Raw genomic sequence first — 26,024 nt, forward strand, 5'->3', positions numbered from 1 at the left:
CTCAACACCTCATGTCTGACTTATTGGCCTGTGTGCGGTGAGCAGCGCGAGCTTGGACTCGGTAACCAGGGGACCATGGCACCCAGGGGGGCAGAGGCTCAGCGTGTGTCCTCGCTGGGCCCCAGGGCTGGGAAACAGCAGGACCGAGGAGGCACAGCCCGTGGTGCTGGACCTGAAGCCTCCCGCGCTGTCAGCAGAGCTGGGCCAAGCACCCCCTGGGTGCCGGGCTTGGCATCTGGAGAACACGGGGCTTCAGGGGCAGCGTGTGCGATGGATCCCGAGATGGGTGGGATTGTCCCCGGTGGGCCGTGTCCAGCCGTGCACAGCAGGAAGCGACGGTTCCTATCCTCCGCTGTGGGGCTGCTGGGGGCTTTCCCGAGTGGGTGACACCTGAATGGGGTTTGACAAATGATCAGACACCCACTAAGTGGCCCTGCGGGGGAGGGCCAGGGTTGCTAGTGATGAGCAACCCTAAGGCAGGGCAAGGTCAGGGGCTGAAGAAAGGGGAGACTGGGAGGAGATCATGGACCCCTGGGCCATCCTTGCACAGCCACGGGGCTTGAGAAGTCCGGAGACTGTAGGTTCCATGGGTCGTGCGCCATTATGCATTATTTCAGGGAGCCGGCCTGTGACTTTTGTCGGATTCTCCAGGGCTCCTGAGACGAATAAAATGCAGAAGTTGGGGCCCCTGCCGAGGGTCAGGTCAGGGTGACGTGCCAGTCCCTGGGTGTCCCTCTGGGGCTGTGCTGTAACAGGGCAGCTGTTCTTACCCTTTTTACCAGCCATGGGACAGAGCAGTGAGTCCTTGCCGGCTGTGGGCAGAGGCAGAGCTGAGATTTGAACCACGTGGTCAGGCTCCTGGCCTCAGGCCCAGGCATCTCAAGGAACGCCTGGCCTTATCCAGGGAGAACCCCGTGCTCGTGGCAGCTCCTTCAGACGAGTGGTCAGCTTTCATCTGTCTGGTGTCCCGTCCATGCTCGGATTTCCCTGAACTAGGAGGCTGTGTGGATAAGTCACTAATATTTGTCCACAGTGCATGTCTGTAGACCTGTGTCCTCTCCATTGTCTTATCCAGAGAGCAGGTCACCGCCAGGTGACATCGTTCAGCTGTTACCCGAACCCCCAGGGGGAAGGAGCAGGGCCTGGGTCTGGGAAGAGTCAGGAGCACATGCAGAGCAGCAGGGACCCCCGCCCGCCCAAGCAGGGGCAGCCGTGACGGCACGGTGTCGCCCGCACGCCCAGGCCGTGTCCTGGGGGAGCGTGACCCAGAGGACACGCTGGGCTGTGAGCTCTCTGCTACCTGTGGGGGGACGGAGTGGGGGTGACTCCCCACGGGCTGACTCAGGGGTCTTATCATGTTGATAGAGGCCCACCGGCACCCACCCACAGCTCCCACAAGAAACCAGGTTCTGGTTCTATTTCAGTAGAATTCCTCTAAGAGGCCACACAGGTTTCTGCTCCTGGAACCATTTTATTCTCTTCTCTCTGCAGGAATATGAACAAAAGTAGTTTTTGAAGGACGTTGCCTGTGTTGGTAAGTAGTCTAAATTCTTCGTTTTCTTTTTTTATTTGTTAACATTTTTTTTGTTAACAAATTTTTGTTAACAAATTTTTCTCGTTTATTTGTTTAGGCTAAATCTTCCTTGTTGGGACTTCCCTGATAGTCCAGTGGCTAAGACTCCATGCTCCCAATGCAGGGGGCCTGGGTTCGATCCCTTACTGGGGAAATAGATCCCACATGCCACAACTAAAGATCTCGCATGCTGCAACAAAGATCCCGTGTGCCGCAACTAAGACCTGGTGCGGCCAAATAAATAAATATGTATTTTCTAAAAGTCTTCCTTCTTTGACATGAATGCTAAGGCCTAATGTCTTTATTTTTGAGACGGGGGACCACCTGCCTACCCGAAGCTTAGGGAACTTTCCTGTGGACTTGAGATCCACTTTTTCACATTCACCAATGACAGTAGAGAAACAGATATTCGTCAGATGTAAGTTTTGTGGGGTTCATAAAGAAGGATTGGATGTTGTTTTTATTTTATTATACATTCCTGTTTTTAAGAGAAAGTATGAGTGGGTGATGGGGATACTTATCTAACCCTAGATCAGTGGGTCCCCATGGCTGGGATGCTACGGGCTTAGGGGCAAAAAAGGCAAGATTTATCGAGCACACGCTGCGTGCCAGGTGCTTTTTATAATCTTATTCTAACAGCTCTGGGAGACTGCCCCATTTTACAGATTTAAAACACGACAATCCGAAGCTCAGAGAGGCTACAAAACTTGTCCCAGGTCTCAAGGCCTAACCTGGTCCCCCGCTGATGCCAGGAGGCCTACCCGTCCGGAGCACCTCACAGCCCATGGCTGCGTGGCACGTGAGAGGGGCAGGGCAGGGCGGACGTCAGCAGATGCTTTATCCACGGGGCTTCTGACTTGCCTGGGGTTCCTTCTCCCAGGTTCATTGGCACCAGTAATGAATGAGCAACAGACGTGTCAAGAGACACAGCAGGTCATGGCCAGACCTTGGCCTCCCGGCCCCTGGGCCTGATCCCTTCTGTGGGATCATCCGGGCTGGCGCAGGACTTCCCAGGTCGTGGGCTCAGGGCAGGTGGAAGCACCTCTAGGGCCACACTCCTGGGAGCCGAGTTACAGAGGATGCTCCACGGGCCTCCCAGGAATGTAAACAAACTCTCCCTTTTTGCTTTTATTTTTTTCATCCATCAATAAGATCTATTGTGAATTCAGACATGAGGTTCCAGAAAGTAACTGGAAGATGTTATGGGGTTTACTGGACTTGAAGAAAATGATGAGATATGGGAACCCCAACATCCAGGAAATTTGGAAGAGCTCCTCAGGCGGAGGAATGGGCTAGGGAGGGACATTTCTGTATTTAAACTCATGGCTGCCCTCCATAACATGGAGCTACATATATGTTTGCAAATTATAAACAAATTGGTTGCAGAAGGTATCTTAGGTAGGCATACAGAGAGCTCCCAGTAAACTCTTTTTTGACACAGGGCTGTTACTTTACGCAGTGTCCTGGATGGGTAGGGTCTGAGCTTCTTTTTTTTTTTTTTTTTTGCGGTACGTGGGCCTCTCACCGCTGTGGCCTCTCCCGTTGCGGAGCACAGGCTCCGGACATGCAGGCTCAGCGGCCATGGCTCACGGGCCCAGCCGCTCCGCGGCATGTGGGATCTTCCCGGACCGGGGCACGGACCCGTGTCCCCTGCATCGGCAGGCGGACTCTCAGCCACTGCGCCACCAGGGAAGCCCGGATCGGAACTTCTTTTCCAGTTCTGATCCCACCAGAAACTTCATGAATCCCAGATGGAACTGCAGTCCTTATCCCAATGGATTCTGTATAAACTTCCAATGGGGACATCAGCTCTGCCCACAAGCAAAGGTGCTTCTCTGTCAGGGGCACTGCCTGTGGCCAGTGTGGCAGAGATGGGATCCCAGGGGACTGCTGATTGCACTGGGTGGGCTCACGTTCCTCGGAGCATTCCCCTAGGCTCTGCGGCCAGGAGAGTTTGGTGGTTGTCTTTCTGCCCCCATCAACTCCTTGATCTCAGAGTCACTGTGATGTCTGCATGACCTGCGACAGGGTGTGGCATTGAGCAGGTGCTCCATGAATAGGTACAAGGAAGTTGGTGACAGGCAACCCACAGGCCGCTCTGAGTAGTCAGAGACGCTGGTCCATACCTGGCCCTGGGACCAGACTGTCCCTATCAAAAATGGGCAGAAGGCTCTGCTCAGTATTCTGTGATAACCTCTATGGGAAAAGAATCTGAAAAAGAATGCTTATATGTATAACTGCATCACTTAGCTGTATACCTGAAACGAACACAGCGTTGTATATCAACTATACTCCAATATAAAAAAATAAATTAAATTTTTAAAACTGGGCAGAAGAAACAACAAAACAAAACAAAAAATGGGCAGAAGACCTAAACAGACATTTCTCCAAAGAATACAAACAGATGGCCAATAGGCACAGGGAAAGATGCTCAACATCACTAATTATCAGAGAAATGCAAATCAGAACTACAACGACGTATCACCTCCCACCGGTCAGAATGGCCATCATCAAGAAGTCTACAAATAACAAATGCTTGAGAGGGTGTAGATAAAAGGGAACCCTCTTACACTGTTGGTGGGAATGTAAATTGATGCAGCCACTATGGAGAATAGTATGGAGGTTCCTTAAGAAACTAAAAATAGAGTTGCCATGTGATCCAGCAATCCCACTCCTGGGCGTACATCTGGAGAAAACTCTAATTCCAAAGGATACCTGCACCCCAGCGTTCACAGCATCACTATTCACAATAGCCAAGACATGGAAGCAGCCTAAGTGCCCATCGACAGAGGAACGAACAAAGAAGATGTGGTACACATACAATGGAATATTAACTCAGCCATAAAAAAGAATGAAATAATGCCATTTGCAGCTACGTGGATGGACCTAGAGATGGTCATACTGAGTGAAGTAAGACAGAGAAAGAGAAATACCATATGATATCGCTTATATGTGCTGTCTAAAGTATAATAGAAATGAACTTATTTACAAGACGGAAACAGACCCACAGACACAGAGAACAAACTTGTGGTTGGCAAAGGGGAAAGAGGGGAGGGATCAAGTAGGAGTATGGGATTAACAGATACACACCACTATATATAAAATAGATAAACAAGGGCCTACTCTATAGCACAGGGAGCTATACTCAGTATCCTGTAATAACCTATAATGGAAAAGAACCTGAAAAAGAATATATATATGTATGTATAATTGAATCACTTTTCTGTACACCTGAAACTAACACAAAGTTGTAAATCGACTATACTTCAATTAAAAAAAAAAAAAACCCAAAAAACCTAAGACTATCCCTCTGCTCTTGTATCTGAGGATCAGATTGGAATGTGACCAGCTTTAGGCCCCAGCTTCCTAAACCAGAACTAGCCAGGGTGGGGCATGGTGACAGTCACAGAGACCTTTTTTAAGTACCTGAAACTATTTTTTTAAGGAATGGATATCATTATAAACTTTTTGAGATAATCATAGATTTACATGCAGCTGTAAGAAATAATATGGAGAGATCTCCTCACCCTTTACCCAGTTTCCTAAAATGCTAACATTTTGCACAATTATGGTACAATATTAAAGCCAGGATAATGACACTGACACAGTGAATATACCCAACATTTCCATCATCACAAGGACCACTCATGTTGCCCTTTTTTTTTTTTAATGTTGCATCTTTTTTTTAAACTTTTTATTTTATATTGGAGTAGAGTTGATTAACAATGTTGTGTTTGTTTCAGGTGTAGCCACATCCACCTTCTTCCCGCATTAACTTCTGGTATTCACTTGTCTTTATTTCTATGATTTTTGCCATTTCAAAAGTTAAATAACTAGAATCACACAGTATGTAATGTTATGAGATTTTTTTCTTTGCATTTAGCATAATTCTTTAGAAAAGTAGCTTAAACTGTTAAAGTTTTAATGCCAAAGATACGCTTTTGCCAAAAAGTTGTACAATTTAGCAATACTTGCTTTTATACTTTTTCTTTACCTAATGAAATTTCCATCCTAAGTGTTTCTTTTCATTCCCTGTGTGTGCAGAAGCTTGAGTGTGATGTCCTTGGCAGATGGTATCTTGCACAGAGGAAGGCACAGGCGCTGAGGATGTGATCTGTGGGCTGAGGGACTCTAGAATGGGGATTAAACGCCAGAGAAGCCTCTTCTCGTTTGTGTTATTCCCCCCGGGGCCTCTGTCTCTGGGAATGACAACCCTGTCCATACAGAGTGTGCGCTCCACCCTGCCCCCCTTTCTCACTCACCCCAAACATCATCAGTCCTTGGAAATGCTCACAAAACAGCTGCTTTCTTCCACCCAGCACCAAGTGTCTTCAACTTCAAGTTCCTTATTAAAGGAAATGCCATAACCACCAGTCTCTCTCAGGACAGAAACGTGGGTGTCATCCCTGGCCCTCACCTCGCTCACCCGCCCCACCCCCATCCCGGCATCTGCTGCCCCTCATGGCTCTCCCAGATCTGCCTGCTCACCCTGCTGGTCCAGGGCACCGTCTCTTCTCCTACAGACTATCAAAAAGGCTTCCTGTCAAGTCTTGCTTTCCTCCTGGCTTTTTCCCTAATCCACTCCACCGCCACACAGCAGCTGGAATGAGAGGTCTACAGCACAAATCCAGTCAAGCCTGCTGGGTCTCTGCCATTCTTGACTTTGCTTACAAGATGCTTCAAGAAGCGCCAGCCCTAGCCTTTGCCCCAAGCCCCATCTCTCGCCAGGGCTGCTCCAGCCTGCCCTGCGGTCAGGCTGAATTTCTCAGTGGCTTGCTCTCTGTTGGTGTCACTTGCAGGACAGTACCCTCTGCATGGAATGCACTTCCCACCCATTCCCAATACCCTCCTCTAAACCTCCTTCCAACTGGTCCTCCCTCCCCGGACCCTGGGAGACAATTTTTCCACGGAAGTGGGTGGGTGGGAGGATGGTTCAGGCGGTAATGCGAGCGATGGGGAGCGGCAGATGAAGCTTCGCCCTCCCGCCTCTCACCTCCTGCTGTGCGGCCCGGTTCCTAACAGGCCGCGGACCGCTACCGGTCCGCAACCCGGGAGCTGGGGACCCCTGCTCGAGGGCACTGGCCGCAGCGCAGTAGGAACTACGACTCCCAGCGTGCCCCGGCCTGCGGCGTCTCGAGCCCGCGGCGGTTGCCTAGCGACTGGGCGTGTCCCGGAAGGGAGGCGGGACTTCCGGGGCGGTGGTTGCGTCAGATTCTGGGAAGCTGTCGGCTCGGTCGCGAGTGCGGCGTTCCAACGATGGCAGGTTCCTCCGCGGAGCATGGTGAGTGCGCGCGGCGGCCGGGCCAGCGGGGGCGACCCCGGGCCGAGGGGCGGAGGGGCCACCGGGGATCTGAGGGGGCGCCAGGTCCCTGAGGGGCGGGCCTGAGGGCGCGCAGAGGGCGGGGCGCGACCCCCGGGCCCCCCCGGCAGGCCCCTCTCCTCCAACCTCGCGGGGACCCGGCTCCGGACCCGGAACTGCCGAGGCCACCCCGTCCCCAGCCCCGGTCCCCTCCTTGGGTCCTCCAGGTTCCATTGCGCCTTGACTCCAGGACGTGGCCTTGCGTTTCCCCCGCCGGTCCCTGGGCCGGACCTCGCTCCTCCTGTCCCCTGGACTTTGGGGGACAGGCACAGCCCTAGGGTTGTTTTCGTTTCCGCCCAGCCCGGGCAGCACCCGAGTTGGCACTTAGGAAAATGAGGCCGAGGAAACAGGGTACGCGGACATACAGGAAAGGGCTTGGGGTTTTACGAAGGCTTTCATCTGCGGCTGCAGACAGTGGCCATTGGGACCTGCGTGGTCACAGCGTTATTGCCGCCTCCGAGGTTCCGTGAGCAGCGCTGGCTCTGCCCACCAGAGTCACTCGTGTCGCCAGCCGGTAGACACGCCGCCCACAGGCAGACTCCAGGGAGCGCTGGGCCCTTGCTCCCCTCCCTCGGGCAAGATTGTAGGTGCCAGACAGACCGGAGGTTGTCCCTGGATTCCCGAGTCTGGAGCAGACTTTCTTCAGGAAGAACTCTCAGTGTGTAGTATTTATTCGCCGGGCTGCGGGGTTTAGGCTGTGCAGGCTTCCTGGAGCCCTGTGATCCCTCTTGCTCCTGGGGTTCCAGGCGGGGAGCTCTGACCACCTGGGTAACCCAGTGACGTGGGAGGCCCCTGATGACAGGGCTGCTGTGGTACCCACCTTCCGGGCGCCCCGCATTCCACACGACAGGTGTGCCTGGATTTCAGCACCATCTCTACCCACCTGGAGCCTCGGCCCTCGGCCCTCAGAAGTGCACCCGGACTCCTGTAACGTAGCAGCGTGGTTGACACCCCAGTCTTCTGAGCGAGCCGGGCTGGGGGCCCACCTCTGCCCCTTCCTCACGTGCAGCAGGGTAACACGTCCCCGCTCGGAGGATGTAGTGGGCATTAAAGGGGCTGGTAGAGGTTAAGGGTTTAGAAGAACACTTGGCGTGAAACGGGCGCTGTGCCCGGGTTGAGAGCCCGAGCTTGTTTCTTTTCTCTCTTCCTTCCTTCCTTCCTTCCTTCTTCATTTGTGAACACAACTGATGTATTCGATTTTGGGGTTTTGGTTTTTTCAGTTGCTTCGGAACTTGAGGTTTTCAGAGCCTTGGTAAGAATTGGCCTATTTCTGGAGATTGATACCAGAGTTCTAGATATTCTTGGTTTCCGGGTTCTGAATGCTTTTCATTCTCAAGGTTGGATTTATCGAAAGTGACCATCTTTCCAGACTTTTTAAGGAGACCCTCGTCTAGAATATTCTTCCCATTTCTGGTCATCTTCCTTAAGTTGGCTCAGAATGTCCATTTGGTTCCCTGCCACTGGGGTTAAAGCTTTTCCTTTGTAGCTTGAACGTGCAGCCTGTTCCAGGGCCCAGTGTTTTTAGAAAGACAAGTCTCATCCCTGAGGACCCCGGCGTGGATGGAGCGCATGTCAGAGGCCTTGCCCTGCAGATCGGGCCACTTTGGTGGCTGTGTGTTAGGTCAGATTTGCAGTTTAATTTTTTATGCAGTTTAATTCAAAGGTTCTTCGTAATAATACAGCTAGCTTTTTTTCTTAGCATGAGTCTGTGCTAAATACATCTGCAGGGGGCCTGTAATCCTCAGAGCAACGCTTTGTGGTCGATACTGCCCTTATCTTCCTGTGCAGGCAAGAATCCTGAGGTTCAGAGAAGTTAAGTGATTTGTCCAAGGTCACACAGCTAGCCAGGGCCTGTGTGACTGCAGCAGGGATGTTGACTACCCTGCCTTGCTGCCTTTGATGACTCTATTCAGATGAACCGCAAGCACCCCAATTCCAGAGCGCGTCAAGGCGGACAAGAGGAGGGAGCTGATACACTTTCCTGTGTTTCCCAGAGAAAAAATGAAATGTACATATTTATAGACTACAGACATTTGCTCATCCCTGAACCCACGGCCTCCTGGTATTTACACCTTAAGAGTTGTGAGAGATAGTGCTCTTGGGGGGAGATTAAACCGTTCCCAGTGTCCACACTGCTGTCCCCGGGCAGTGGTGCCATCTGATCACCTGTGTGTCCTCAGGGCATCAGGTCATGATGCTCCTCATGACCTAAAAATCCCACGTGAAAGATTCACATCTGCTGTTTCTGTGGGAAATTGCCCCTGAGTGGTTCAAAATAATTTCCTTAAATAGATCTGTCACTTTATTTATTCAGTAGATGTGCTTCAGGCACCGGCTCTGCCGGACACTGCTGGCCGTGGAGATGCAGCATGCCTGGAGGAGCGTCCCGGCCTTCCTGGGCCTTCCGTCCAGCGAGGTGGGGTGGCCGGAGCCCAGAAGCCCGATGCTTCCCCAGGTTGCATGGGCCATTCCTCTCTTGGTCACTTCCCAGTGCGTGTGCTGCCGGGTGGCCTGAGTCTACGGAGGTGGTTCAGGGCCCAGGCCCCTTCCCTCTAAGGCTCCACAGTCTGCCAGAAACTTGGCCGGGTCCTTCTCTGCCAGCTGCCCCGTGGGCAGGGTGGAGTGCAGGGAATCACGCCAGAGACAGGGCCGGGTCCGGACGCTGCTGTGGGCATTAGCCTACTGGCCAAGCCCAGCCCCGGAGCCCCAAGACAGAGAGCCTGGGTCTGGGGAGCCCCCTGTGCTCTGCTCCTGAGGGAGGGCCTGGCTGCAGGGCGGGTAGGGAGCCTCCCGAGAGAGGCTGGAAGCTGATCCTAGAGAAAAAAGGGGAGCGGGAGTCCTGGCAGAGAGCACCTCATGCACTAAGACCTGAGGGCCAGCAGCACTGCTTTCCGGCAAGTTCCTGAGGCCAGATGGGGGAGGGGGGCTGGAGATGGGCCACAGGACCAGGTCTGCAAGGGCCTTGCGCACATTTGCGGAATTTGGGTCTTGTCTTTGCATTCTGGCAGGATATCTGCCCCCTCCCCAGCGTGTACCAAGGCAGGTAGAGCAGGAAGAACCCAAGACGGTGGTAACCGGTGGCCTGGGCCCGTGGCGGTGGTGGGTGTGAGAAGTGGACAGTCTGGGGAGGACCGGGGCAGGTGCTGGGCTTGCCGTGGGATGAAAGAAACAGCCACCCAGCTTCAGACCCAGTGGGGAAGGTGGCTGTACCATTCTCGGACTTGTCCCCAGTTGGAGGGCGAAACATGATGCTTGGGAGCACCCTGTGGACAAGTGACCGCTGGGCCTCCAGGGCTGGTGCTCAGGACAGAAGGGGGCGCTAGAGAGGGCCTGTGGGAGGAGGTCCTGGGTGCTGGGAGTGGGTGGCATTGCCACCAGGTGCATGCATCTTTATGAGATTCGTGTGAGGAGGGGGTGCATTCGTTCGAGAAGGCTTTTCCAGCCCCCATTCTGAGAGCCACCTGGGCAGGCTGGGAAGCCCCACAGGAAAGAAAAGTGGGCCTGAAGAGGGACCCAGGGGGAGGGGCCGCTGCAGAGGCGGGCCAGGGAAGCTGGAGGAGCCTTTGCAGAAAGGACCTGATCCACAGGGCCGGGTGCCGCGGGGGCCTCGCAAGGTGTGGACCCGAGAGGCCTTCAGCAAGTGCGGGAGGGGTGCAGACCCCCGCTGCGCTGGGCCTGGGAGCTTAGGAGGAAGGCAGACCTGCGGTGAAGGGGCCTGCGCTTCAGCAAGCCGCCTGGGGGCTCTTGGCAGCTGAGCTCTGCACCCGCCCCACCCAGGTTCCGATTCCAAAGGTCTCAGGTGGGCCTGGGACGGGTGCTTCCAGGAGCTGGCCCTGCTGCCACTGCGCTGGAGCCTCACTGAGTGGGAGCCTGACTGGAGCAGAGGAGGGGGTGGGAGAAAGCAGGCCACGGGCTGTTGTCCAGCAGGTGTGAATGCTGATGGGAAGGGGCCAGGGGAGGTGACGGCTTGGTGTGAATTCGGTTCCTTAGCTGGTTCTTGCGTTTGTGCGAGTTCAGTAAGCGTTTTCTAAACTGTGAAGACCACGGTCCACGTTTAGGGCCTTCCCACAGTCAGAAGGTGTGTGTCCTGCGATGCATTTCTGGATGGACCTGCGGTGGACCTGGCGGTGGGTGTGGCGCGTGCGTGGGGCTCCCTGGGGAGGGCCAGCGTGGCCAGTGGGCGCCCTGCTCGGGAACCATCTCCTCTCATCTTGGCATCACGGGCTGATAGCCAGACCGCAGTCTGGCCCAAACCCAGGGCCACTTGAAAGCTGACCAGTTTTTAAATTTGTTTCCTCAAGTTACGCTTAGCCACAGCTGCCACGGTGACCCCATGACTGTCCCCCTCTGCCCTGCGGGCTCCCTGCTCCAGATGGGGCTTTTTAAATGCGTGTGTGATCCCTGGGTAAACTCCTCCAGGGCAATTTCAATAGTAGTAATACAGGAGCGATTCAGATAATAGTAATGGCAACTGCTGGGCGCTGGCTGTGTGCCCGGCAGTATTTCAAACAGTTTACAAGTGTAATTTCACTAATGCTCACCAGCTTTACCAGGCGTGTGTTGTGTGAGCCTGATTTACCCTTGAGAGGAGCCCGCCGGGTGAGGGAGGGGTGCAGACCCCGCTGAGCCGTTGTCCCCTGAACTGCTTCATTAGTGCTTTAAAGCCATCGTGTTGGTAGAATGTTTGACATGTTTTTCTCATTGTAAAAATAACATATGCTTATTGTAGAAAATGTGCGCAGCGAAGGAAAAAGAGGGAAATAAAATGCCCTGTGAGCGTACTCCTCCAGGGTAGCCAACGTCAAGGTCAGGCAAGTTCCCGGGGGTCTCTGTTCCCTGGAGTAGTTCCGGAGTGAGGGAAGTCTGTCCAGTGCTGTCCTGGGGGTAAAGGGGCAGGGGGAGCTGGGAGACCACACAGCTTCTCAGAGAGGGGCTGTCACCTCTGCTTCCTTCGCCTCCCTCCTGTGTCCTGGCATAGATGGCTGCACCAGAGGGATGCTCGGAGACGGGGAGAGGGAGCTTGGAGGGTCGGTGTCGGGTGACCAGCTGCCGAAGGATGGCCTGGCCCACTCTGGGATGTGTCCCCCCCCCCACCACCACCCCGGCTCTGTCCACCCTCTGGCAGGTCCTCTGACTTAGCTTTTGTGAACTGAACTTTCTCCATCACGAGAAAGGAGCATGCTTCCCGACTCCTGACAGCCTGGCGGGGCTGCCGGGGAACCGTGCCAGGTGCAGTAAAGTTCCCTGGAAGGAAGACTCCGTGCCAAGGAATTTATGTAGAGTTAGGTTTCCCGGTGCCCAGGACCGCCCTGGCAGGTGCTCCTTCCTTCTCCCTGGGTGGGAGAGAGCTGTCCTGTCAGAGAGGGGTGGGGGGCACAGACCCGCCTGGCCTTCCTTCACTGTCTCAGAGGGGATCTGAGCCCTCAGGCTGGGTCCTTAGAGCCAGCCACCTGCTCCCGGGAAGGAAGGCGAGCTGGCTGGCGCTGCTCCAGGGCCCTCGTGGGTTCCCACTGGCACCTTGGGCGGAAGGGGCCGCCTCTGTGTCTCTCTTTGCTTCCTCTGACACTTCCAAGAACTGGAGTGGAAAGTAGCTGCTTCTCCTGGTAGGTCAGGTGTGGAACAAAAGCAGCGCCCCCTGTAGGTGTGCGCCCTCGGGCAGCAGGGCTCCAGCTCAGCCCGCCACGGGTTAGAAGCCTTCTTAGACTCAGCCGGGTCCCCACCCTGGTTCCTGGCTACTGGGTGCTTCCCGGGAGAGGGCTTACGAGGCCCTGGAGTGACAGGTGATGCCGGCCTCCCGCGGGCAGGCCTGCACTTCGAGGTACATCTGCCGCCCATCCATTCATTCAGCAAATTCACTGAGTGTCTTCAGAACGTTCCAGGCTTGGTTCTAGAGGCTGAGCATATGCTGAGTGAATGAATCTGATAAAATCCCGGGGGGTGGGGCAGACAATAAAGGAAAGAAAGCAGGGAAGTATGTGTGTTAGAAATAAGCGCTATGGAGAAATAAAGCAGGAAGGGGTTGGGGCCCCGGGGGGCGGGGGGGGGTCACTTGGAACAGTGCCCGGGAGGACCCAACGGAAAAGGGGACACCCGTGGAGCCCCGAGGAAGGGAGGGAGGCTGGCTGTGTCTGGGGGAGGCTTCCAGGCAGGCAGGGCAGGGGGCATGAGGGGCGGGGGCGGGAGCTGAGGTCAGAAGGGTGTGGTGGCCCTCCTGGCCGGCGCGAGGACCACTCTTGGTGGGACGGGGGCTCTAGAGAAGGAGCGTGGGCCACTCTGGCCACGGTGCCCTGCGAAGCCCGGATACCAGCAGGGGCGCCTGCATCCCAGGGTCCAGGCGAGAGAAGGGCTGGACCTGCCATGGCAGTTGGGGTGAGAGGGCTGGGTTCCGGGTACGTTTAAAGGTGGAGGCCTGCAGTATCCAAGGGCATGGCGCTGGGTGCTCTGAGGGTATTCTGTAACAGGCAGAAGGGTATTCCTAGCCGTGCGCCTCAGGGCCACCCTGGGCTGGCGCCCCCGCGGTGTGGTGGGCAGGCAAGCATGCCGGTCTTCCTGGAAAGCCTGGGCTTGAGAGCCCAGGGAAGACGTTTCCCTGGTGCCCATGCCTGTCCTGGGGATGAAGAGGTCGGGGTTCAGAAGGTCCCCGAGAAGCCAGCCTCCGGGAGGCTGGGCCCTGGATGGTCGCAGCCCCTCCCTGGGGTACCTGAGGACGTCCGGAGATGCTGCCGGCTTTGGTCCTTCTGTTGGCTCCTTCCGTCTCACCCCCGTGCCCAGGAAGGCAGCTCCAGGTAGGCCCTGACGGAAGGGTTTCCCGCGGTGGAGACGGTGCAGGAGGGTCTTGTGTGCACAGCTGCTTCCCCACACGTGTGCTCTGCTGTCTGTTTGCAGGCGTCCTGTGGGCTTGGTCGGGGCGAAGTTCCTGTTCCTGTGCCAGGCCTGGCCGGTGTCGGCCCATATCTCCTCCCCGCTTGGAGCTGTCCCGCTCTGGGTCCAGCACGGTGACCCAGGGATCTCGTGGTGTCAGGCAGCTGGCTGCGAAGGGCTGCGGTGTCAGGGTGCCTGCCCCGTTCCCAGGGAGAGTGAGAAACCGGGCTTGTGCTCTCCCACTCGGAGCCGACTCCGGGGCTCAGGGTGTGTCTGTGTGGAAGGGAACAGGCGCTGGGCCCTGTTCACACTCGTGGACTAGGGGACCAGGCTCCCTCCTGCAGCTTCAGGGACTGGTCTGCGCCCCTCCCCCCTGATCTCCTGCTGCGCCCCCCCAGCCAGCAAGTGATGAACGCATCCACAGGGTAGTTGGAGCAGTGATGGGGGACGTAGGGAGGAGGTGAGGGTCTCGGGGCAGCAGGGGGGGGAGGAGGGGCTCAGTGGAGTCAGTGCCATCTGCCGGCTGTGCCTGCTGCCTGGTCCTCGCTCGGGCTGGACTTCTGTCCTCCCACATCCTTCCTGAGGATTGCAAGGCAGAGGAGTGGCCTCAGGTCCCTGAAGGGGGGCAGGCTTGTGCCAGGTGCTGGCTGGACGGTTGGCCCCTTCTGGCAGGCATTTCCGGGGGCGGGGCCGTGGTCCTCCCAGGAGCTGGGCCTTGGCTGCTAGAAGCCTCACCGGTGCCGGGTTTGGAGAGCTCTGCAGTTCTTACGCGCCACCCATCGCCCACCCAGGGACTGGTCAGCACCAGCCCTCCCAGCACCCAGTGCACAAAAGGGTGTGTGCGTGTGTGTTTCTCTTTAATTGAGGTGAAAATCACCAGTGATGAAACTAACCATTTTAAAGCGCACAGTTCCGTGCATTTAGAGCACTCACGATGTTGTGCGACCACCCCCCTCCTTCTAGTTCCAAAACATTTTCGTCCCCAGATGGGAACCCACTGGCAGTCACTCCCCACTCCGTCCCTCAGCCCTGGGCACCCGCCCGTTCTGGACATTTCCCAGCCAGAAGGGTGACCCTGGGACCCCATTCTCTGGACTCACCCAGGCCTCCAGCCCCACTGACGCGTGTGCCTCTGTCTTTGCAGCTCCCGACTACAGGTCCATCCTGAGCATTAGTGACGAGGCAGCCAGGGTGCGGGCCCTGAACGAGCACCTGAGCACGCGTAGCTATGTCCAGGGCTTCTCCCTGTCCCAGGCGGACGTGGACGCGTTCAGGCAGCTCTCAGGCCCTCCTGCCGACGCGCAGCTCTTCCACGTGGCTCGGTGGTTCAGGCACGTGGCCGCGATCCTGGGCAGCCCCCGCGCCCCAGCCCCGCCCTGTGGGCTCCAAGCAAGTGAGTAGCAGAGCGGCTCCCCGGCCGTGAAAACCTCCCCTCGAAGTTCTGTTCACACTCGTGGGCTAGGGGAGCCCACGAGTGTGACCTCCCTCTGAGGTCAGGGCCCTGAGGGTGCGAGGCGCCCACGGGGGAGCCCGCGGGGCTGGCGCTTGTCCCCGAACTCAAGCAAGCAGACTGGGGGGCCTGCTGGCGCCCCCCGAGGGGAGATGAGGACAAAACGCCGAGAGGTCAGCCCCCAAGGATCACGACCCCGGCGGCTGCTGTAGCAGAGCCTCTGGGAGGGGGGAAGGCCTGTGCCCCTCTCAGGGCCGGCCTTGGCCGTCAGCTCACTCCCGACCTGGCTCGGATTTGATTGGCTTCTTTTCCTTTATTCTTTCCCTAAGATTGCAGGGTGTGTGTCCACCAGATTTAGAATTATTGGATCTTAAGGAAGTATTCATGGACATGAACTCTTTGGACACCAGAGAGAATGTGTTTCTGGGCTTTGAGATAAGACCAGTCTTGCAGCTCTGCCCCCACCTGTCGGTGTGATGTGTCTGGACCCCGTCATTTCGGGGGTGATTCTGGAAAGTCTCTGGGGCGCGTGGTTCCTGGGTTGTCTCTCTCCTCCGGTGAATCGAGGTGCTTCTCCCATAATCGCCGGTGCCCTCAAGCGGCTCGGCCTCCCCGGGGGGGCTTCGAGCACGCACCCGAGCAGCGAGAGGGGTCCAGTGCCGTCTGAGTCGTCCCTGCTGGGCTGGGCAGCCCGCGGGGGCCTTTTCCAGATCCCTTCGGCTGGGACATTTGGACCGTTTCCCAGCTCCTGCACCTCTGCCTGGTCTCTGCTGGGTCCCCCTCTGTAACGGGGCAGAGGTGGGATGTCGTTTCTCCAAGCGTGGGGTGTGTTTTGGTTTTCTCGGTGATCCTGCAGCAGACACCCCTTCCCCGGCATAGGTGGGAGCCTTTCTGTGTAGACCGTCTCCTCCCCGTGCCTCTAGGCGGTGACCCAGGGGTGTCTGTGGTGGCAGGTGCTTCTCTCCCAGGGCTCAGTTGTCAGTTTGTCCCCTAGGTCCCCCCTCCCAAGGCACGGCCTTCGGGGGTGGAAGTCAGGGTGGGTCGGGGGCACGGCCTGTCTGGTGTTCCGTCGGGGGAACTTGTGGGGAGAGTGATGCAGACACACGTGAGGGAAAGGCGGGTCTCTGCCCTGCCAGTTGGGGGGCCTGCAGGTTCACCAGGGCGGTGAGAGAGGCACCTGGACAGCGCCAACAGGACTATTCACCTCCTTCCATTTCCAAGTCCCCCGTCACCAATGCCTCCCGGGGGCTGGCAGAGACCCTGAGTGGCCGGGGACGGTGGGTGGGCTGGTGCCCAGAACCCCCAGAGCCGGTGTCCTAGGCCGCGTCCTGGATGCCAGTGGCCGAGCGTCCGCCTCCCCGCATTGCTGGCCCGTCTCAGACATCTCTCCAGCCTGTCCTGGGCGGGAGTGCCCCCTCTCCCAGCCCCTCGATCCCCAGTGCCCCGCCCGCCTTCCCTCCATGTCCCACTCCTGCTCGAGACCCCCAGCTGGACGTCTCAGCACCGACATGCCCACAACTGGCTTGTCACCGTCCTCTGCGCTGGCCCAGCCTAGGTCCCTGTGCCTCTTGCCGTGGCCACGGGCCTCAGCAGCCCCGGGGAGCCACTCAGACACAGGAGGTGGACCAGGGTTCTGCCTAAGCCCCTTCCCCACCTCTCTGTTCCTTCTCTCACCCCCTCCCCACCTTGTCGCCTCCTCTCTGCGGCCCCAGCAGGGAGGGTCCACTGTGCTCAGGGTTTCAGCCCTACTGTGCTCTGTGTCTGGAGCGCCCCTCGCCCAGAGCGGGGCTCAGTCCAGACGGCTCCTCCTCCCGGGGCGCCCTCTGCCACTGGGCCCCCCTCACCCCCCTACCCGCCCTCCTGGGAAGGATCTTCAGGGCCTGCCCTTCACTGAAGAAGGCGTGTTAAGTCCCCCGGAGCGTGGGTCTGTCTGCGGCTGGGTGGGGTCTTCAGGGATGTGAACCTCTCTGCTGCCCCTCCTCCGAGACTGAGGTGCGCGCTGCGCCCAGGGGACCGGGGACCTGGCTGGTGCCTCTCCCTCCATCTCCCCTCGGCACCCTGCCTGCCTAGAGCCTCGTTCTCAGGGCGTCCCTGAGCGGCACGTGCAGGTTATGTTGTCAAAGGTCAGGGGTTTGTTTCCCCACAGCAGCCACGTGCCTGGGGCAGAGCCAGGGCAGGACTGGGGGTGCTAGCGAGCAAAGGCATGCACAGTGTTTCAGACAAACCAGAGGAAGGGCAGACGCCTCAGGAGGTCTGTGTCGGGGTGGGGGAGGGTACTGTCAGTGCCGGTTGTCAGGGCAGGGAATCCTGGAGGGACTCTGGTGAAGCTTCCTTCTTGTTAAACCGAGGTAACACCTCCCGATTTTCCCCTTTGGCAGATGGGGATTGTGTGTGCCGGTTTCCTTGAACTGTCACCGGCTGTGTGGCTGTAGCCACGCTTTGGGGAGCAAGAAAACCCAGGTGTGACCCGGTGTCCTGGACAGTGTCCCGCTGGCCGGGCTCCCTGGCTGCCCCCTCAGCTGTGTCCTGTCACTGCCGTCCTTTCGGATGAGCCTTCGGTCCCACGGACCCCGAGCCCCCCACCCCGGCCCCTGGCTCAGGGCAAGCACGGTGGTCGTCAGGCTCACATCAGTGTGTGGGCAGCTCTCGCCGGCATCCCCTGTTGTCCCAGGTGGCAGCTCTGTCTTTGTGTCGGGAGCCGCAGCATCTAAGCAAGGGGAGGGGTTGATGGAGTCATAAAGGGGCAGGTGGAGCGTCATCAGATCATTTGCTGCGTTTACAGTGAACCCTTAGACCACGCCTGACCTCAGGAGGCATTCGAAGTGTCAGGGGGACTTGGGCTTGGCCACCTGAGAGTTTGCTGGCACTCCCTGGGGTCAGGATCTGCTGGATAGCGCTGTCTGTCCCCCTCCCCGTCTGCCGCTCTCCGCCCGCCTGTACACATGTACACACACACACACAGCCGCCTCCCACCCCCTTCACCGTTCAGTTATGTGCATCCTCTGGGTGGCACGTGGCCAGGCCCAGGGCTGAGTGCTCCGTGACCCGCAGTAGGGAGCAATAGGTGGTTGCCTGGTGGCCACACTGGATGTGGATTCTGTGCCGGGAGGAGGGAGAATCGCTTTGCAGACACAGGCAGGGGTCGGGGTTGGGGGTGGTGCCGAGAGTGGGCACCTGTGCCCTCAGGTGTGCAGGCGGTGTGCAGCCCGCGCTGGCACCGGGAGAGGGCTGTGGAGCACAGCTGGGTTCTGGGTGCAGGAGCAGCGCCTTGTGGGTAGCTGGAAGGTCACCAGATGCCCAGGGCCTGTGAAGACTCAGCTTGGTGGCTCTTTCCGGCCCAGGGATGGAGCTGCACCCCGCCAGGCTCTTACCAGGCTCTTGGGGCGCAGGCTGTGTAAGGCCTGCCCTTCGCCCAGCGGGAGGCGTGTGCGCCTGAGCAGCAGGGGCAGGGGGCGGGGCTGGAGGAGGAGGAGGTGGGGCTGCCGGGGGAATGTGATCGGAGAGGCTCCCTGAGCCCCTGCCCTCAGCGTGGGGAGGACCCGGAGCTGCTCCCAAAGGCCTCCGGGGCCCACGTGGAGCCACGAGCGTCGGCATCAGGCATCAGTGCTGTGTCCGGGAGCCTACATGTCGCCCGGGCGGGGACAGGAGCTGCGCGGGGAGCCGGCCACTGGCCCGCAGCCGTTTCCATCCTGATCTGGCTTCCGCGCCCGGAGGTGGCCCACGTCCTCTGAAGCCTCCACGGGGCCCGTCCTCCTGAGGGGGTGGCCAGCTGCGTTGCGGTCCAGGCGTGCGGCTGGCCCGTGTGCAGGGTCCGCGCCTCCCGTGCGCCCTCAGGCTGGGTCGGGCGCCTCATGCTCGGAGCCGGCGGAGGGGAGGCTGGGTGTAATGGGCCTTCTCCCGCCCCGTGGGGTTGGGACTGTGGGATGCGCCTCCACTCAGACGTGAGCAGGCAGAGAGGGGGCACGAGCGCTGGACGCGGGTGACACTCTCAGGGTCCACTTTCCCCTTGCCCCGCGAGTGACCCAGCTGTGCTCTCTCCCTGGCAGGCAGAGGCCGGCGCACGCAGCCCCCGTGGTCTCCTCCAGCCGGGTCCGAGCCGTGCCAACTCCGCCTGTACAACAGCCTGACCCGGAGGAAGGTAGGGGGGCCCTGGGGGCAGGGGCGGCAGCTCTTAGCTAGTCGGCGAGCGTCCTCTGTGTGGCCGGGGCGGGGCTGTCCTCGGAAGCACACCTGGCACGCCTCAAGGGGCCTGCCCGTCGGCGCTCTGGCTCTGGCTGTGCTCGGGGCCAGGCCCAAGTGTAGATGCTCGTGGCTGCTCTGAGCCAGGCCAGGAGCCAGCGTGCTCTTGCAGGGGACTTGTGGTGGCAGCTGGTGTCCCAGTGCCAGCCAAGCAGGGCCTGTTGCTGTCGGGGGCCCAGCAGGTGTGGGGACGAGGGCAGTATCGGCCGGGGCCGCTCAGCAGGGCCGGTGGCTCCAGAGATTTTGAAAAGGACTCCAATGGCTCATTGGATTGCCATCAGCAAGCACCCTGAGCAGATGGGAGACGGGGTCCCCCTCGTGGACTTAATTGGTGACAGCGGCCCCTGAACTGGTCTGAGACCATCGGGCCGTCGGCGGGCGGCCTCGCTCTCTAGGCCGGCTCCTCTGGGATTGCGGACCCCCGGGCATCTGTGAAAGGACACCCCCCAGCTCACGTCGTTCCTGGGGGCAAAGGCAGGGCAGTCCCTGCGCTCAGCACGGGGCCTGGCTCGCAGCAGGTGCTTGATGAACGGAAGAGCAGCAAAAGCAGGAGCGTCCGTCTCCTTACCCCCAGCTTGCGTCCCCGAGTGGGATCCCAGGGAGGAAGGGGCCTGCCCCCATCCCAGATGACTGTGACTTTCCCGTAAAACTAAGCAGTCCTCGTGGAATGTGTATGAACCATTTGTCTCTGGCGGCTGTGGTCCTGCACGGTGCCTCCTGCATCCTTTGTGACGGTCATTCCTTCATTTCCAACCAAGGACGTGTTTGTACCTCAAGACGGGCGGAGGGTGACGTGGTACTGCTGCGGGCCCACCGTCTACGATGCCTCCCACATGGGGCACGCCAGGTAGGGCTGCACCTGGGCGCCGCTACAGGGACCCAAGCTCTGAGAGGAAGCTCAACGCCCAGCCTTTCCTCTTATTTTTAAGAAGAAAAATTTTCATTCCGTCAGTACTACATATTCACTGTAGAAAAACTAGAGAGACCAGATAACCAGAAAGAAAAAGCCCACAGCCCCGATGTTACTCTCCTGGACTCTGACCAGATACTTTCCTCCGTGTGCCTGGCAGTTCCTCCTCATCCGAGGCTCTGGAGGTGGGGGTGGGGGGTGCCCGGTGCTGGGATCCCTGACACCCAGACCCATGGCCAGTGTGCAGTGCCCCCCGCCCCGCAGTCACGAGTGGGGTGGGCATGAGAGTAGCGGCTTTGGGGGGAAATGCGGGGGATCTTTTTCCTTGTATGTGTTTTAACTGCAGAGCCAAGGTGATGTGCGTGATGTGCTGTGTGGAAAGGTTTGTCTTTTTATTGTTCTAGGTCCTACATCTCCTTCGATATCTTGAGAAGAGTGCTGAGAGATTACTTCAAATTTGACGTCTTTTATTGCATGAACATCACAGACATTGATGATAAGGTAAAGGGAGTTTTCAAGGTTGAATTTTAAATACAGTGGACGGTCCGAGGGAAGCAATGACTTTGGGTGAGTTAATAAAGTAACGTCGGCCTGAGTGCCCTAAGCCCGACACGTGCTGTTTGAATCCCCTCTGGGACTCGTATCATGGTTTATGCAGACGACGATGTCCTGTATTCAGCTGTTTGGATGCTGTTGGGAAACCTGGGGAAATGTTAATAACACCCAGTGCTCCAGGGAAGGCGCGTGCTATAGTGTCTGGCGCTGCGGGGAGGCCGGGCCTGGCTCAACATGTTCGGACAGTTCCGGCGTCTGTGGCGGGGCGGTGTGTGTGGGTGTGAGCTCAGGCACCGCCCGGCACTCTGCACAGGGACCCGGCAGGTGCCGAGCTGACCCCCGTTTCCCTCCTCTGCTCCCAGATCATCAAGAGGGCCCGGCAGAACTACTTGTTTGAGCAGTACCGGGAGAAGCAGCCCCAGGCAGTGCAGCTCCTGGAGGACGTGCACGCTGCCCTGCAGGTGGGCCCCCGGCCGCTCCTGGGTCCCCACGTTCCCACATCCCCGTCCCAAGCGCAGGGGCTGTCCTCGGCGCGCTTCATAACGTGTAGGGTCATGACGTCTCGGTCGCGGTGCTCCCCGGGCCCACGGGGAAAGCCGCCAGGATGGACGCACGTGGGTGGGGCGGGGCGGGGGGGGGTGACCGTTGCTGCCGCTTACGGGAGAACCTCAGAACCGGTCACGGCGATCTGCGCCGACTTGTGAATCTTCCACGTGGAGCTCACGAGCAAATGACACGCGTGTGACCAGGACGCAGAAGCTGTGCTAAGCTTCTCAAATGGGTGGTGCTGGAAATTTCTGCAATTATTTGAAGAAATTAGTTCATTCCAATTTAATATTTTTGTTTTGAATACACAGTGTTACAACTGATGGTGTCGGACAGTGAGGTCAGGAAAAGGCATTTTCTTCTTTTCCAAAATTGTTATCTTTAGTAATTGCAGTAACGATTGCTGTTGTGCTTTTCATGTTTTATCTCTGGAAGAAAAATGTAGGAATAAAATTAGGGCTTAGCAATCCTCTAGGCGGACGAGGGGGGCCCACTGGGCGGTGGTGCCTTCGTGGTGGCAGGTGACACACCCGCGTGGCCCCGGGCACAGCCTTAGGACGCTGCCACGCCCGGCTCACTCAGACGAGGCAGCGCAGGACAGCCTGGGCCGCAGGCCAGGGTCCCTCTGGGCTGACACTCCACAGACACAGACCTCTGGGTCGCCACGGGCAGTGGGCAGAACTGGCCTCGTGCGTGGAGTCACCTCTGGACACGGGTCTCTGCTGAGCGGGCATAACAGCTGTGGCCTCTCCTCACGCTCGCAGCCGTTTTCAGCAAAGTTACGCGAGACCTCGGATCCCGACAAGAGGCAGATGCTGGAGCGCCTGGAGCGCGCGGTGCGGCTGGCGGCGGAGCCGCTGGAGGAGCCGGCGCGGCGCGGCCTGGCGGGGGAGGAGCTGGACGGCCGCGTGCAGGTGAGGCTGAGGTGGGTCCCACCGGCCCCTCGCCTTTGCCCCACTGCCTTCAGGGAAACAGCAGGTGCTCTCGGGGCGGAGCGGGCTCCTCAAGGTGTTTCCCACACTCGCCGGGGACTCTGTCCAGCGTTGGCACTGGCAGCACCTGGGGCAGGCGGAGCGAGAGATGCCGGTGGGCCTGAGCTCCGGGGCCGCGGGGACCCGCTGGGCTTGAGCCTTCCCCGCGGCGGCCTTCTGCCCCTGAGGGCGGGCTCCGGGTGCCCGGCCTTCCTCCGGTCCCGACGGCCCTTCTCCTCTGCGCCGGCGCCCCCTGCTGGCCGCTTGCAGAACCGCGGGAAGGACGCAGCCAGGGAGGCTGCGGCCGAGGGCGCGGACGTGTAAGGGGGTGGCCGCCTGCAGGGCCCCCCCTCTTCTGGGGCCTCGCGGGGCAGGATGCTTGGTGTGCTTGTCCTGAGCTTCGTGAGGAGTCAGGCGCACGGGATCTTGGGGACGAGGGCTTTCCCGCGGGCGTGCTTCTGAGACGGGCCACACGAGGTCCTGCTCTCCCTGCTGTGGACGCCTCGGGCCCAGCCGTTTATTTCTTCTCCTGAGAAGCTGGTTACGTTTCCGCGTTACCGGCAGTGATGCTGGGAATTCTCTTCCCAACGATTCCAGTGAGGTCCTTATTGTTAAAATTGTGGTAAAGTATGCATAACATACAGTTACCACTTGAACCATTTTTAAGTACATGTGTTCACATGGTTGCGTAAACATCACCACCGTCCATCTCCAGAAGTTCTTTCGTCTTCCGAAATGGACGCTCTGTCCCCATGGAACGCTCACTCCCCTCCCCTCCCCCAGCCCGGGCCCCACCGTCTGCTTTCCGCTCCCATGAATCTGGCTCCTCCAGGGACCTCACACAAGTGGGATCACACAGTGTTTGTCCTTTTGTGACTGGCTTATTTCACTCGGCAAACTGTCCTCGAGGTTCAGCCACGCTGTAGCCTGTGTCAGAACGTCCTCTCTTCTTTTTTTTTTTTTTTTTTTTTTTTGCGGTACGCGGGCCTCTCACTGTTGTGGCCTCTCCCGTTGCGGAGCACAGGCTCCGGACGCGCAGGCTCAGCGGCCATGGCTCACGGGCCCAGCCGCTCCGCGGCATGTGGGATCTTCCCAGGCCGGGGCACGAACCCATGTGCCCTGCATCGGCAGGCGGACTCTCAACCACTGCGCCACCAAGGAAGCCCCATCCTCTCTTCTTAAGACTGAGTACTGTTCCGTGATGTGGGTGGACCACGTTTTGTGTGTCCTGTCATCCTTCGATGAACGTTTGCGTTGTCTCTTGTGAATCATGGTGCTATAAACATGGGTGTGCAAGTATCTGTTCGAGTCCCTGCTTTTAATTCTTCTGTGGGTATACCCCCAAAAGCAGGTTGTACGCCAGCTCAACTTTTAATATTCTGAGGCACTGCCCAGCTGTTTTCCATGGAGCACAGGGGTTCCAGTGTCTTCACATCCTTGTCAACCCCTGTGCTTTTCTGTTTTCCTGACTTTGCAGGACATTTGGTCCATGCCAAGAGGTCCTTGAAATTTGGTCCCATCCAAAACGTCCATGGTTATATCTGGTCCATGCCAAATGGTTTTAGATAGGACCACACTTCAAAGGCTTTTTGGTGTGGACCAAACGTCTTATGGACCAGATGTCTTACATGTAAATGTATCCTCCTACTAACATGCTTCCAGTGTCCTGTTAATTTGCCTATACACCAGCACTTTGTGTTGCTGGATTCGTTCCTTTTTATCAATGGAACGTATACTGTAAAGTGGTAATTACTGTGGTTTGAATTTGCATTTCTCCAACCTCTCCTGAGACTGAGTATGTTTTCACGTGTTCACTTGCTGGCTGTAATTCTGCACGCCCATCTTCTGCCCCGTTTTCCACTGGGCTGTTTGTCTTCTTACTGGTTTGTAAGCATCCTTAGGTTTTCCCCAGACACTAATCCTTTCTCATTTAAATGTGTTGCAAGCGCCTTCTCCTAATTTGTGGCTCTTCTTTTCACTTCCTTTTAATAACAGAGGGTCTTAGTTTTAATGTATTCGACTTTATCTGTTTTCCCTTTTATACTTGGCAGTTTTGTGTCTTAAGAAATCTTTCTTGCCCTGAAACATGAATATATTCCCCAGTATTTTCTTCTGAGGATTTTAAAGTTGTACAGTTCACATTTAAGTCTTTGATCCCCCAGAATTAGTGTTTGTAAGTCATGTGAGTAGAGATCCTATCCCCTCTCCCCCACACAGATATGGGAGGCCCCCCCTCTCCTCAGCCCCTTTCTGTCGTGTGTCGTGTCTCAGTTCTGTTCCATAGGTCAGGTTATCCACTCTGTGTGAGTCTCACCGCGTCTGTCACCAATGCCTGGAGAGGTAGGAAGCCTCACCTTGTTTCCGTTCTCCGGGTATGGTTTTCTTTTTTTCTTTTTTAAAGATTTATTTATTTTTTTATTTTTGGCTGCGTCGGGTCTTAGTTGCAGCACGCGGGATCTTTCGTTGCCACACGCGGGCTTCTCTAGCTGTGGCATGCGGGTTTTCTCTCTCTAGTTGTGGCTCGCGGGCTTAGTTGCCCTGGGGCATGTGGGATCTTACTTCCCTGACCAGGGATTGAACCCACATCCCCTACATTGTAAGGCGGATTCTTTACCGCTGGACCGTCAGGGAAGTCCCACCAGGTATGTTTTGAACGCTCCTTGCTTGTCGAGTCCCATACAAGATACTGCTGGGGTTTTATTTATTTATTTATTTATTTATTTATTTATTTATTTATGGCTGCGTTTGGTCTTCGTTGCTGTGCGTGGGCTTTCTCTAGTTGCGGCGAGAGGGGGCTGCTCTTCATCGCGGTGCGCAGGCTTCTCATTGCGGTGGCTTGTCTTGTTGCGGAGCACGGGCTCTAGGCACGTGGGCTTTGTAGTTGTGGCACACGGGCAAAGTAGTTGTGGCTCACGGGCTCTAGAGCACAGGCTCAGTAGTTGTGGCGCACGGGCTTAGTTGCTCCGCGGCATGTGGGGTCTTCCCGGACCGGGGCACGAACCCATGTCCCCTGCGTCGGCAGGCAGACTCTCAACCACTGCGCCACCAGGGAAGCCCCCACGAGAGATATTGATCTGTGATTTTCTTGGAATGTCCTTGTCCAGTTTAGGTATTAGGGTAATGCTGTCCTCCTAGAAGGAATTGGGAAGTATTCTCTTTGCTTCTGTCCTCTGAAAGAAACTGTAGAAAATTAGTATAATTTCTTCCTTAAATGTTGGCAGAATTCAGCAGTGAATCCATCTGGGCCTGGTGCTTTCTATCTTGGAAAGTTATTAATTATTGATTTAACGTCTTTAATGGATACAGGCTTATTCAGATTCTCTGTATCATGTTGTGTGAGTTTTGGCAGATTATGTCTTTCAAAGAATTGGTCCCTTCAGGTTATCAAATTTAGGGTCACAGAGTTGTTTATAATATTCCTTTATTCTTCTTTTAACTTCCATGGGGTCTGTAGTGATGTCCCCTCTTTCATTTCTGATATTAGTATTTGTGTCCTCTTTTTTTCTTGTTTAACTTGGCTCATCAATTTTATTGATCTTTTCAAAGAACCAGCATTTGGT

At 57.2% G+C, this 26,024-nt stretch overlaps 1 protein-coding gene across 3 annotated transcripts in view; it reads left to right on the top strand.

The window, feature by feature from the left end:
• The first annotated feature begins 6,785 nt into the window (after nucleotides 1–6,785).
• The window catches only part of CARS (cysteinyl-tRNA synthetase), a 44,217-nt gene continuing 24,978 nt past the window's right edge, over nucleotides 6,786–26,024 (top strand). The window contains exons 1-8 of one of the 3 annotated variants that reach the window (XM_029207930.1): nucleotides 13,117–13,717; nucleotides 13,818–14,060; nucleotides 14,938–15,186; nucleotides 19,290–19,381; nucleotides 20,241–20,329; nucleotides 20,797–20,893; nucleotides 21,310–21,408; nucleotides 22,258–22,407. In XM_029207930.1, the coding sequence (XP_029063763.1) occupies nucleotides 13,531–13,717; nucleotides 13,818–14,060; nucleotides 14,938–15,186; nucleotides 19,290–19,381; nucleotides 20,241–20,329; nucleotides 20,797–20,893; nucleotides 21,310–21,408; nucleotides 22,258–22,407 (1,206 nt within the window). In that variant the 5' untranslated portion in view covers nucleotides 13,117–13,530. Of the gene's footprint in view, nucleotides 6,855–13,116; nucleotides 13,718–13,817; nucleotides 14,061–14,937; nucleotides 15,187–19,289; nucleotides 19,382–20,240; nucleotides 20,330–20,796; nucleotides 20,894–21,309; nucleotides 21,409–22,257; nucleotides 22,408–26,024 lie in introns of those variants that run through there. The other 2 variants (XM_029207931.1, XM_029207932.1) reach the window with 2 other exon arrangements.

The sequence above is a fragment of the Monodon monoceros genome, unplaced genomic scaffold (genome assembly GCF_005190385.1).
Source record: "Monodon monoceros isolate NGI ecotype Baffin Bay Population unplaced genomic scaffold, NGI_Narwhal_1 Super_Scaffold_7, whole genome shotgun sequence".
Classification (NCBI taxonomy): domain Eukaryota; kingdom Metazoa; phylum Chordata; class Mammalia; order Artiodactyla; family Monodontidae; genus Monodon; species Monodon monoceros.